The sequence below is a fragment of the Centruroides vittatus genome, unplaced genomic scaffold (genome assembly GCF_030686945.1).
Source record: "Centruroides vittatus isolate TY-2023 unplaced genomic scaffold, ASM3068694v2 contig_458, whole genome shotgun sequence".
Taxonomy (NCBI): domain Eukaryota; kingdom Metazoa; phylum Arthropoda; class Arachnida; order Scorpiones; family Buthidae; genus Centruroides; species Centruroides vittatus.
This window is the reverse complement of record NW_027122254.1, coordinates 643,730-656,979: the sequence shown is the minus strand read 5'-3', so window position 1 is coordinate 656,979 and position 13,250 is coordinate 643,730. Positions and strand designations below refer to the sequence as shown.

At 31.5% G+C, this 13,250-nt stretch overlaps 2 protein-coding genes across 2 annotated transcripts in view; one reads left to right on the top strand and one right to left on the bottom strand.

Moving 5' to 3' along the window:
• Window positions 1-4,758, top strand: part of Ccz1 (vacuolar fusion protein CCZ1) — a 37,356-nt gene extending 32,598 nt beyond the window's left edge. The window contains exons 9-13 of the mRNA XM_067272863.1: window positions 1,016-1,158; window positions 1,229-1,340; window positions 4,126-4,290; window positions 4,385-4,512; window positions 4,625-4,758. Of these exons, the coding sequence (XP_067128964.1) occupies window positions 1,016-1,158; window positions 1,229-1,340; window positions 4,126-4,290; window positions 4,385-4,512; window positions 4,625-4,680 (604 nt within the window). The 3' untranslated portion in view covers window positions 4,681-4,758. The remainder of the gene's footprint in view (window positions 1-1,015; window positions 1,159-1,228; window positions 1,341-4,125; window positions 4,291-4,384; window positions 4,513-4,624) is intronic.
• Window positions 4,759-5,692: 934 nt separating this feature from the next.
• Window positions 5,693-10,885, bottom strand: LOC136977384 (uncharacterized). The gene is made up of 7 exons (XM_067272841.1): window positions 10,742-10,885; window positions 10,579-10,676; window positions 9,161-9,260; window positions 8,291-8,431; window positions 8,099-8,221; window positions 7,324-8,035; window positions 5,693-7,290 (listed from the first exon to the last, which is right to left on the bottom strand). The coding sequence occupies exons 1-7, from the start codon at window positions 10,883-10,885 to the stop codon at window positions 5,693-5,695; spliced, it is 2,916 nt and encodes a 971-aa protein (XP_067128942.1).
• Between the last annotated feature and the right edge of the window lie 2,365 nt (window positions 10,886-13,250).

Genomic DNA, 13,250 nt, shown 5'->3' with positions numbered 1-13,250 from the left:
TTGCCTTTAAATTTACTTAATGCGTTAACTGCCATCCGACATGCTGGCTGTCGTACTAGTTAGGGCCTCACAGAGCCCTAACTAGTATGCCCACAGGGCCGTAACTAGACTGCCAGCCATTGCCCAACATCATTATAATCAATGTAGTTTTACTCGAGGTTAAATTATCCAGGCTTCGTAAGACGTTGTTTTACATTCTAGTGATGGCTCTCGCAGACGTCTATGAAGTTGGTTTCTGACTGCCGACCATCGAACCACCCCGTGAGGTTCATGAAGGGGTTCGATGGTCGTCAGTCGAACCACTTCATCTGATAGTGTTTTTTTTAATAGTGAATAGTTAAAACAAGGAAAAAATATCGAAAACTAGTTTAATTATTCTCTTTTATTTCATATAAAGTAAATAATATCTATAAAAGTGGTCAGACTGCCAGCCGTCATATGGCCTCACAAAGTGGTCCGACAGCCGGCGGTCATAGTTTTTTTTAATAAAAACCTATTTTATATTTGATAGTGTTTTTTTAATAGTGAATAGTTAAAAAAAGGAAAAAAATATCAAAATCTAGTTTAATTATTCTCTTTTGTTACATATAAAGTAATTAATATTAAATATTAAATATCTTGTGGTCTTATAATCTCCGGTTTCAGGCCATATGACGGCCGGTTATCATTGATATATTTTTTTTATCTTCACTTACTGACTGTTATATAATGACTTCTATTTATATCATAATAAAATATTAAATATCAAATTTTCTCATTATGGCCTGAAAAAATGGAAAATATTATATTACAGTTAGCCTGATAAAATGCAAAATATCATATTACAGGTGACAGTTAACATGTTAAACTTATAACTTATCTGAGAAATCTTACAGAATATTTATTTATATGTGATGTTTGTTTTTTATTATAATAGTCAACAGTGATGGAACAGTATTATTAAATATTTGTAATTATAAATGTATTTATTCATTATAAAAATTTAAAATAAATAATATACAGTTATTTAATTTAGGTTTATGACAGGTCCTACAACTATTACAGATGGGGCAAACATTGATAAAGTTCCAAAAATATATATTAATAAAGATTCTAGTGAAGAATATTCTTTATTAGTGTACAGAGCCTTAAGTGCTACAATATGTTTACTTGTTGATTGTAAGTATATTTACTTTTCCTTGTTTGTATGATTGATAAATTTGTAATATAATTTATTTTGTTCTTTCAGCAAAATATCAGTTGAATTTAGAATTTTTCAAAAAATTGGATCAGTTTTTAGGTCCAAACTTAACATCTCTAGCCTCAGAAATAAGTGAACAATATTCAAAAACAGTTGGCCTGTGAGTACAGGTATTTGACCAAATAAAATTATTTATAGCTGTCTCACCTTAAATCAATATATATAATACTTGAATGTAATTATTAATAATCAAAATAATCTAAAATTAGTTAGTAGTAGTAATTTAAGAAATTTTATACCAAATATTTCATTATCTAAACTTTTCCACCTTGTTAACTAATAATTATATTTTATATCCCAACATTTATGAAAACCAGATTACTTTCAGGCTAGAATTAAGCTACTTTTTGAACTTTATAAGAAGACATAGTTGTTATTTTTCTAATTACATATAGGCCTACTTCCTGAACACTTTAAAGTATAAGCACATTTCAGGCATTAAGCTAATTAATAATTAATTAAATTATGGAATTAGTTTTAAGATAGAGTGTTAACACATCATTTGTGCTTAATTCTAGCCTGAAAATAGTTTAACTTTTTTAGATATGTTTGGCTATTAAGAATTGAACTTTAGTTACTGTTTGTATGAGGAACTTATTTCCATATGGATGTAAGTGCACATGGAAATAAGGAATTATGGTAAAAAGAATATATGTGTCTGTAAAAAAATATAAATTAGAGACTATTTTTTTTCTATTGTATATGGGCCTATTTGACACACAAACTTATTACATAAACAGTAGAGCTTGCAATGAGTAATATTATTACATTAATTCAAACATCATAAATTTGATGCTTATGTCCATTTGGAAATAAGCTCCTTATATGTGCATTTAATTTGATATCAAATTAAATGCATATATGAGGAACTTATGCTAATATTTATGGGAAAATGGTTTAGACAACATAGTGAAGATGCTTCAAATTTTATATTAAAAATTAATTATTTAAAAATTGAAAATGCTACTATTTTACTTGACTAATTTATCTTATAATTTGATTTAATGTGCTATTTTTTTTAATTTTTTCAAAAATTCAAACTTTTATACATATCAAGTCACAATATAATGTATGTATAACAATGTTTTTTCTTTTTTATTTGAATTCTTCAATGTTTCTAATTTTTTATAAATTCAGATTAACAATTTAAATAAAGCTTTTAAACTAGCATTATTAACAGGACTAACTTTTATGTAATTGAAAATTTTGATCACAGACTAGAAAATACTGATTTTCTAAATCTGTGATCCTGTTTTCTTCTTCTTCTTCTTCTTCTTCTTCTTCTTCTTCTTCTTCTTCTTCTTCTTCTTCTCCTCCTCCTCCTCTAGAATTATTTTCATATTTTAAAATTATAAAAAAAATATTTTTTAAGGATTTATTTATTTATTATTATTATTATTATTTTTACTTTTAATAATAGTAAAATTCAAGACTTAAGGTGAGACATAATGTAGAATAGACATTTTCTATTTTCTCTCAGAAATCTTACAATTAGAATAAATATTTTCATTTTTTAATAAATTTTATTTATAAATTAAATCAAAATATTATTTTTACTGTTCAGTAAATTGATACATTTCCATAAAAACAAAATATTTATTATTATTTTTTTTTCATCTTTATAATAAATATTTTATAAGGAATCTAAACATATTATTTGAAGAGTTTGGGTATAAAAGATGAAAACCAACACAAACCTAGTTTTGGGGAAAATACAAATAAATATTACTAAAAGAAACTGATTGTATGTGTTAAAAGGCAAAATTACAATGAACTCTGACTGACTTGACTTCTCTTTATGAGATTAAATTCACACTTTTTATAATTTCAGAAGATGGATATTAGGTAGAGCACCTATCAGCAAGAATAACTTTTGTTGGTTACCACTTTTTACATCTAAACACTTCATTTATAGTTTAAAAATTCACATTTACTTTAGTGTAAGAAAATCTTTTAAATATTGTTTTTTGTCTTTTAATATAAATGTATTTGTTTTAATTACATAAATTAAATTGAATTTTTTTGTAAATTTGTGTCAGTTTTTAAGTTTTCAAACTTATTTAATATTTACTTTGTCTGTAATAGAACTGTAAACTTTTTTAGAATACTACTAAGAATTAATAAGATTTTATATAAAATTATTATAATAAAATTAATTACCAATAATCAATTTAATTTTAAATTAGATTAATAATAATAAATCTGTATTTATATTGGAAATATTTGAAGATTTACTAATCCTTAGCCAATCTGACAATAATAATAAACAATGTGAAATATTTACTGTTTAGACTAGATATTTTAAAATATATTTTAATAAAGCAGAATAATAACAAAATTGTTATCCAGAATTCAGTCTGATACAAAGTTTCTTAATTCTGTATAATATGCCATACTTCTTATTCAAACTCACTGATCCTATTGCAAATTACCTCCACTATGGACACTAAGAGGGCCTTTTGTTTTTTTCATACTCATTATAGATTTAGTCAAGCCCACAAATTGGGGCAGCTGGATCATGTAGGATAGGATCTGACATATTGAGGAGAAATTTCACATGATAAATTCTAGGAGAGTTATTTTTCTGAATTCAGTTCTAGGTCCCCAGAGTGATAGGCTGAACCTTAACTTCCTATCTGACTTTCATTTGATCCCATTTATAAAAAGCAGAAGTGAGATTGTCATTTAACTCATGCTCTATTGGTCATTGTTAAAAATTTTTCAGCCCATTTCATTCTAAAATATGAATCAAAATACACTCACTATTCATATTTAGTGTAATAATCTTCAATAGCAAATTTTATAAAATAATTGTAACTGTAATTATTAGTTCTTTGATCATAAGCAAGTTAGTTTTTAATAATTTTCTAAAATTGTATTTACAGAACTTCCAGTACAGATCAACAGATTAAATATCATTATATGTATTTCAATCGCTTAAACTTGGCTGAAAAATCTACCATTCATATCGATGCCAGGAAAACAGGTCACATGTCATTCCCTCCAGAAATTATTAAGCTTTTAGCTGATATAAATTTTGATCTGTCCAGGTTTGTGTTTAATTAATAATTCAAAGATTTAATAATAATGAAAATATATAAACATATAAAGTTCATTTGTAATTTTTATACTTATTATTTTTAGACTAACAGATGCAGGTGAAATTATTGGGAAAACTGTAGCTGATTGTTGGGTTATTGGAAAATTATCTGAACAAAGAGAATTTTATGTTGTTCTTCAACAAAAAAATGCAAATATCATCAATGTCAGCGGTATAAATTTTAATGTTAAAAAATTTAATTTATACAAATACAACGAAATACTTTTAAAAATTTTATTAAATTGTTTAATTAATTTCTTTTTTGTTTTTGCTTTCATTTGCAGATGAATTGAAGAGGCTAAATGCCATCAATTTCCAGAATATATTCCTTGTAGATTAAGAATGGTTTTTACATTCACAATTTGTTGTTATTTATGTACAATTTATTAAATTAAAACATAGTTGAACCATAAGGAAATATTTTAATTATCATATTCTGTTAATATGATGTCTCAAATTGCAATCAAATAATTATTATTTAGATGTTTTCTTTTACATACATTCAGGTATTTATTGTACTACATTGTGATTACTTTTACTGTAAGTAAAATATTGCACCAGTTAATATAAATAATAAATTACATGCATAAGACAAAAAGTACAATATTTACAAGAAAAATAAATAAATTTTTAATTGAATTTATATATATATATATATATATATATATTTTATATTTTAACCTTTGCAAGGAACATTAATTTTGGAAGAACTACATCCCAAAACTTTTTCATCAAATACGAGTCTGATTGGACAGTCAAACATGTGCAGGGTAAATTTATTAATCCATTTGTCCCAATAACATTCGTAAAATTTAAAACAACTGTCTGGATGGCGGAAAAGACCTGGTCTTGTACAAGCTGTTTTAGAGTAATGATCAAGTTCAAACTTCGGTCCAAGTTCGTTTATGCTCTCAAACTTAGGATCATCATGTCCTTTATATGGAGAATTTTTCTTGCGTGGATTATAGTCGTCATCATCTGTTTCTGGTCTGTTAGGCACTCTGTCGGGAATTGATTTATATTTATCTAACTCACGTGAAATTTCTTCAAAGTCTGGTTTCTCTTTATAATTTTGATATCCAGTATCTCTGTTCTTTGGAGAAATATCACGAAATGTTTCAGGTCTAGGTCTGTAAGTTTGATATTTTTCAAGTATTGAGATATCTTTAGGTCCTGGTCTGAAATTTTGTCTTGGTCTATGCTTAGGTTCTGGTTCTGGTCTGAAATATGGTCGTGATATTTCTTTTTGCTCTGAATCTGGTCTGAAATATGGTCGTGATATTTCTTTTTGCTCTGAATCTGGTCTGAAATATGGTCGTGATATTTCTTTTTGCTCTGAATCTGGTCTGAAGTCATGGTCGTGATATTTCTTTAGATTCTGGATCCGGTCGGAAATATGGTCGTTTAAAATCATCTTGATCATAAAATTTGTGTTTGGGTGGTGGTGGTATAATTTCAGAATCTAGATCAGGTCTACGAAAATGAGATTTGATTTCTGGTTCAGGTCTCTGTGGTGGTGGACGTATTTCTTCATATTTTTCAAATTTATATCTTGTACTTGGAGGTAACTCTCTATCGCTCTGTTTGTAAGGAGGTACATCTTTGCAATCATCATCATACTTACTTGGTTTAAAAGATTTTGGAACAAAATCTGGAATTGGTTCAGGCTCTGGAAGTACTTTCTCAGGCAAATCTTTGAAACCATGATAAGAGGTTTTGTAACCATGATTATAATATTTTATAGGTCTTTGTCTCACATCTCCACTAACCTCAGGTGGTGGTGGTGGCGGCGGCGGTGAATCAATAGATTTTTCTGGGTCAGGTCTACGTGGCAGTGGCAATATATCTGGAGGACCATAATAGATTTGCTTTTCAGGTCTCTTTGGAGGAGTTGTTTCTTCAATAGGAGGCTCTGGATCATCAGGTAGAGGAAATTTTGCTTTGATAGGAGAAAATTTATCAACAATGGGAGGCTCTGGTTCAACTGGTTCGGGAGGAGGTGGTGGTGGAGGAGGCTCTTGTGGAATAACTGGTTCAGGAGGGGGAGGAGGAGGTTCTTTAGAAATAGCAGATTCTGGAGGCACTTGTTTCAAAACAATAGGTTCTGAAGGAGGACGGATATCTTTAATAAGTGATTCATATTGTAGTTTTCCAGGTGTAAGCAAGTGGGGTGAAATTCTTTCAAATTTATTGCCATTATTGATGATAAAAATATTAACAGGTGGTTGTACTGGAGGTTTCTCTTCCAAAAGAGGTATTGTTAAGATACCACCAGAATACTGATTTGAAATTAACTTTGAGAGATGAGAAAGTGGACCATGACTAAAGAGTGACTTGAAAGATATAGGACCACCAGTAGTGATTAGGCCAAAAAGTCCATGAAACATGTTTCTCAATCTATCAAAAGGCTTCCATGATGAAGAATGAGAATGTAAGGAAGGTCTCTTTGAATGATAATCAATGTGATGATGACTATTTGGATAATGATGTGGTGTAGCCCAATGGTGTTGATCAGGAATTCCGTATAAAGGATTCAAAGGAGGTTTAACTTCTTTAATGGGTTCGGGAAGTGGCGGATGCAACTTTCCAATTCCATCATCATATGAACCTGGATTAAATCCTTTAATTTCATCAATTTCTAGATTAGGATGTTTAGGTTCTGGTAATGGTTCTGGATCTGGTTTTTGTTCTGGTAAAGGTTCTGGTCGTGGTTTGTTTTGTTTTGAAAAGTGAATTAGTTTGTCAAGGTCATCATCTACAGATATTACAGGTATTTTATCGGGTTTATCATATATCAGTTTATCAAGCTCAGGATCAACAGGAATAATAGGTTCCTTTTCAGGTTTTTGATGAAACTTGTCAAAGTCTGGATCAATTGGTAAAATAGGTTCTTTTTCGGGTTTTTGTAAGAACTTATCAAAATCGGGATCAAAGGATAAAGTCCCTTTAGGTTTTTCGTAAATAATATCCAAAGGTTCTCTAGGTTTTTCATAAATAACACCCAGTTCTTTTGGAGGAAAAGGATTTTGTGAATTCCATTTTGCAGAAGTTTCATATCCACAACCTGGTACCAGCCATCTCCAATTACAAATATGTTTTTCTTCATCATAAGCCAGATTGTATGGGCATTTAAATTCATAAGCCGAAGGTACACCATTATCATAATAAAATTCGGAACAGTAGTAAAACCAACGACAGTTCTCTCTGTCACGAAAGTATCCCACACCAGGACAAACAAATTTATTTTTAGGAACATCCACTACTTCTCCAGATCCAGCACATCTTTCAGACCAAGAGGGCCAATTGCAGACTTCGTACCTCTCATCAAAAACCAACCCGTGCGGGCATTCGTAATGAAATACGGTAAACTCGTCGGAAAATTGGTGAAACTTCACACAACGATAAAATTTACCACAGTCAAATGGATTTTGATAGTAACCTTCTCTGGTACATTCTAAATCCTGGTCATATGGAGCTGCTATGCCAGACCTTTTTAAAAAGGTTTTAGTTTCAGATGGTTCCATATATTCTTTCAGATTATCTATTGAACTTTTGTTTGATTTGACACCCATCATGACTTGGTAAATGCTCCTAATAAGTGGATAATGGCCTCCTTTACAGAAATTACTATGGTCATCTTCGTGAATGCTGGATATTTGCACTCCTCCAAGTTTTCTCAGTAAAATGTACTTACTCTAAAAGAAAAAGATCAATTTGTAAAAATGTATTTGCAAACAAGCCTTAATTTGTAGACTTACTTTAAGTTTTAAACTTATCTCGTCGTCAAATGCTTGTCTAATGTTTCCGTTTGCAATGAAAGGCGACGTTTGATCCATTTCTCTTTGCAATGTCCAATTTTTGTTTCTTCTGTCTATGCAAATCTATATTTAAACAGAAAATATCGCATCATATTGAAAAATTGTCACGTGTACAAAAGTGGGTCTTCCTACCTCTGTGTATGGAACACGAATTGACGATTTAATTCTTTCGAGGGAAGGCTCGAGTTCCGTTCGGATGCCAAAAGTGGAAAGCGTCACTAAAATTTTACTTCTAGGAACTCCCCAACTCAATACATCATCGATGACGGATGCCTTTATTTATAATTATTTAAGTTTTAAACCTTTATGTATAATTGTACACAGGGTGGCCCAAAAGTTAGTTAATTATCAGGCACATGCAAATATAAATCAGAAACTAAGTTTAGAACAATGTACAGTAGAGAGTCGTTAATCCGAATCAATTGGGGACTGGGGTTCGTTCGGATTAGTGATCTGTTCGGATAACCGATTATGTGCGAAAAAAATATATTAACCTATCCGATGTTCAAATTTTTCTCCGTTGTGTGTCGCTTCGTGTTGAATTTTCGTCGATTTTAAGCGTAACGAAAATTTTTATAATAATAATCGAGGCTATTGTATCGTTAAAAATTATTTTTTTATTTTGTACAAACAAAATAAATATATTGAAGAATATAAAAACATGAAAATTATACTTTAGAAGTAAATCTAGTATCAAAAACGTTCGATTCAGCACGACACAGTCCGACTGAAAATCGTTCCGATAACCGGCGATTCGGATTAATGACTCTACTGTATTTTTTTTTTTTTTTACAGAATTGATGGAAACATAATTAAAAACACGGCAGTTGTCTTTGAAGTGGTTAACTGATTTTTGGGCCACCGTGTACATAAGCTTGCATTTATAACTAAACCAAATAGTCTTCAAAATTTGGTGTTATTTAGACATTTTTTGGGTCTAAAGAGTCCAAAATTTCAACAACATTTAGTCATCACATGCAGTAAATATTACAGGATACTTACAAGAGTTTCCAGGTCCGAAATCCTTCTAAAATCTTCTTTGCTCTTGTTAACTTTTGCATACGAATAGAAAATTGGCTGTATGACAACCATATCCAAATATCTGCAATTTCAAAATGTATAATTAAAACACTTGGTTAATGTGTACCTAGGTAGCCAAGATGGCGGCCGGGGGAATTTTTCCCTACATTCTAGACGGCGACGGGGAAAAATTTTTTCCCTAGAGTCGAGACGTCGACGACGTGGGGATTTTTTCCCCGTTCGGTTTCTACCCTGCGTTCGACGTTGCCGAGTATCCTGTAACCTCGAAACGGAGACGGTAGTGTGTAAATTTGCGACGGTAGAGGGAGCCTTTTCGTGACGTCGTGCGAGAATAAAATCGGCGGGAAATTCGTAGGGGTGTTACGAACGAATATGCAAATGCATGATCTGCGACGTGATTTCTGTTCATTTCTGGGCAATTTTATGCAAATAGACTAGTTTCCTGTTGGAATCGTTTACTGCTGTGTTGCGACGAATTGCGTATTGGATTAATTGCTGTTTTTTTTTTCGTAACGATATTTCATTTGCACATAAATTGCTATCGGTGAATATTTATTATTATTAATTCCTCCAGTATTACTAAGTATTGTTATTTCTTTTATTGCAATTTAATCCTAAAAGTTAGAGAACCAAGTAATCAGAAATTAAGGAAAGACCGTGTTTTTTTTTCCTCTCCTTACCTCCCCGCGTTTAGTTTATTGCCAATTGTCCGATAATGACTAGTTTTGCCGATTTGAGTTGCAACGACAAATTTTGGTCGAGATGCACTTCCCGTGATTTCTACAAGTTAATGGAAGACGACTTTTCGGAGCAATGTTTGCCTCCCCGTATCGATAACGCATCGAATTTTGCTGTAAAATTAAGCATACAGCCGACCGAGTCCGTTTGCATTCATTGCGATGAAGATAAGAAATGCTTCATATGTCAGGTGAACGACAGATCAGAAAACACTGTGAATTGGATCGTTTGTAAATACGTGAATTCCGGCAGTACGATAGTAACGGACGAATGGAAAGGATATATGCACATTGACGACATAGAAGGAGTAGCGGTCGAACATAGAACAGTCAACCATTCGAAAAATTTCGTCGACCCCCAAAGAGGAGATCATACTCAGAATATCGAACAATCGAAAAGTGAGTAAAAAAACTCCTCTTTTTGTTGTTTTTTATTGTTTATTTCGGTTAAAAAATCCGCGGAGTCTGCAGAGAAATTCAAGATGGCGGCCGGAACCGCGGCCATCTTGAATGCAGGGGAAAATTTTTTCCCCGTCTCAGTCTCCGAAGTAGGGAAAATTCCCCCGGCCGCCATCTTGGCTACCTAGGTACACATTAACCAAACACTTAACAGACAGAGTCATAACTTTAAACAATACAAACCCCGTAAGAAGTTTCAGATTATCGTATTGGGTAGAATTTAGCAGTTTGGCCGATAGAGACATAGTTATAGTCTTGTTACTTGCATTAGATTGCAAACTCTGAAGAAACCACAAAGAAATTTATCAATCCGTTCCGAGCATTTATCGAAACTTTCCACAATTACCTTTAAAATTGGAAGAATAAACGTCATGTTGTCGCCGTCATAATCCAATTCCATTCCATCCAAATCTATTCTGTTTAACAAGTATCGAGCTTCTTCCATAAACTTTTCCGGTCGGAAATCATTTCCCAACGGAATCGATGCCATAATTTTAGGAAAGTAAGCATCGTCGGCTCTCTTCTTACCTAAATTTCTAAATAATTCTGGAAGAAATTTCCGTAGAATTTTAAATTTTAATTTGCTTAAGTGTAGTTAATACAGAATACTTACCATTTTGGTTTCTGTCAACTTGTAAGTTGTCTTTGAATTTTGTCAAAGCCACCACCAAGTGACTACATAGACAAAAATCAAATTTCGATCTCTCTAGCAGTTCCACCGAATTCTGGATTTCCGTTCGGATCTTGCAGAATATTTTCTTATTGGGTACGAGACACGATGCTGAATAAAAAACAATTTTATTTACAGAATCAAATCGGAGGAAAGAATATCCCAAACAGAAAAACAAAAACTCACTTTTACAATTGGTCGGCGGTGCCCTTAAAATTGTGAAAAATACTGTCACGGTAAGAAAAAGGATTTTCTGTAATTATATAAAAATTTTTTATTAGTTTAGTAATTGATAGTCACATGAGAAGATAGAAATTTTAACCATGAATACTATAATAAACACAATTACCTCAGCAGCATGTTATTAATTCACTAACTATTCAGGTTTCGTTAGTACTACACATTTAATACCTTTTGTAGCATGTTTACTACTTACTTTTAGTACTTTAGTATATTAATAACAGTTACTAAAGTAGTCATATTAACAACAAATCTGTTAAGATACTATAATAATAGTAGTAATGCAGAATTTACAATTCATTTAGTATTTTAACGGCATGTTTACTATTCATGTTTGTTACTTCAGTAATACCTTTTTGCAGCTTGTTTACTATTCACTTTTAATGTTTTAACATGTTTAAGAACAGTTACTGAAGTAGCAATGTGACCAACAAACATGATAAGATACTAAACATGAATATAAACTCTATTAATGTTATAGTAATTTTCATGTTTAGTACTTTAGCATGTTTATTATCTTAGAAGTAGACGTGAAAGTAAAATTATTGAATTTTCATCGTTGTGAAAGGTAATTTACTATCTGATCTCTCTACTTACAGTTTTTATGGTATTAATGGATTGTGTGATAAGAGCACGTTCTTCATTTATTGTTTGTTCTAATTTTTCTGAAAAAAAAGGCCTTTTCTTAAAGAATTAAGGTTAACGCCAGGAAAAAAACTTTGAAAACAAAACTTCAGGCGATGTTCTAGATTTTGGAGGAAACCCGGAAGTGAATGATGATGGGAGTGCCTCTTGATTCTTAGTTTTTTTTCTTTAATAAAAAATGTGTGTACTTTTCTAGATGATTATCGTTCAGGTATGTGCCATTGAACGTGTAGAATACTATGATGAAAATTTGGATAGAAGCCAAAGCTTCTATTCAAAATTAATGATTAGTTTATGGTAAATTCATAATTGATGCTCATATGGTGATCATAATTGATGCTCATCGTATCAAATTGAATGCCAGGATGAGTATCGATTAGGAGAAACATCAGCAGTTAACAGAATAACCTAACGAACGAATTATCCGTTCAGCTCCATCACTTTCTCTACATCAGCATAATTTGTTGTACATAATACCATGCGGATGTCAAGAAAGAAGATAAAAAAATTCAAACAGGATAATGCGATAGCAGCATCCTGTTTGGATTTTTTCGAATGCGATAGCATCATCCTGTTTGCTAAAATCATTATTATTCTCTACATGGATAATTTGATCATTTATAGTACATAGAGATTATTTATGTTGGAAGTCTTCTAAGGAGCATGTTAGTGTGAAAACTCCCATACAAATTTCGTTAATATACTTTTATAATAATAAATTTCTGACCCTAGGCTATGGTATTTGAAAGAATTACTACTATTATAGGAATAAAACTTACCTCCATGGCATTGATAATGGTCAGATATGGACAGTTGGACGTCGACTTTCGATTTAAGTGAAGTTGCTCCAATTCATAAAACTTATAACGCCCTATCTTAACCCATTTCTAAGGTACTGATGTCAGTCCCGATCCACTTTCTCGCGGTCAATATGTGAATTAGTAATCCACATTCCCGTAAATTCCCTTTTTATACATCTGCTTGTTCGAAAATGTATTTTGTTAACTCCTTTCACTGTACAGGCGCACGTGTTTGTTTCTCGTTGAAAGTCCTTTGCGTTCATTTACAAGATGTACAGTACAATCGCTAATGTAGTACTAAATTCCGTTTATTTTGAATGTTTTTTTCTATTTTAAATCAGCAAAAACTTAAATTACCCTCCCGCGATTATGAAATTATTGAATGCTTAAATCAGTATAGCTGGCGAGACACATTGTGGCAACAAATTAATAATTGAGAACACATCGAACGAATCGTTCGGTAAACCACCCGATAATATGTATTTAGCGCGTGTTCCTAC

Excerpts from the sequence above, each read along its gene's own strand:
- LOC136977384 (XM_067272841.1), bottom strand. The coding sequence starts at position 10,885 with ATGGCATCGATTCCGTTGGGAAATGATTTCCGACCGGAAAAGTTTATG. Across the intron at positions 8,432-9,160 it reads TTTCGGACCTGGAAACTCTT|GCATCCGTCATCGATGATGT; the intron begins GTAAGTATCCTG and ends TTATAAATAAAG. Across the intron at positions 8,222-8,290 it reads TTCGTGTTCCATACACAGAG|ATTTGCATAGACAGAAGAAA; the intron begins GTAGGAAGACCC and ends GTTTAAATATAG.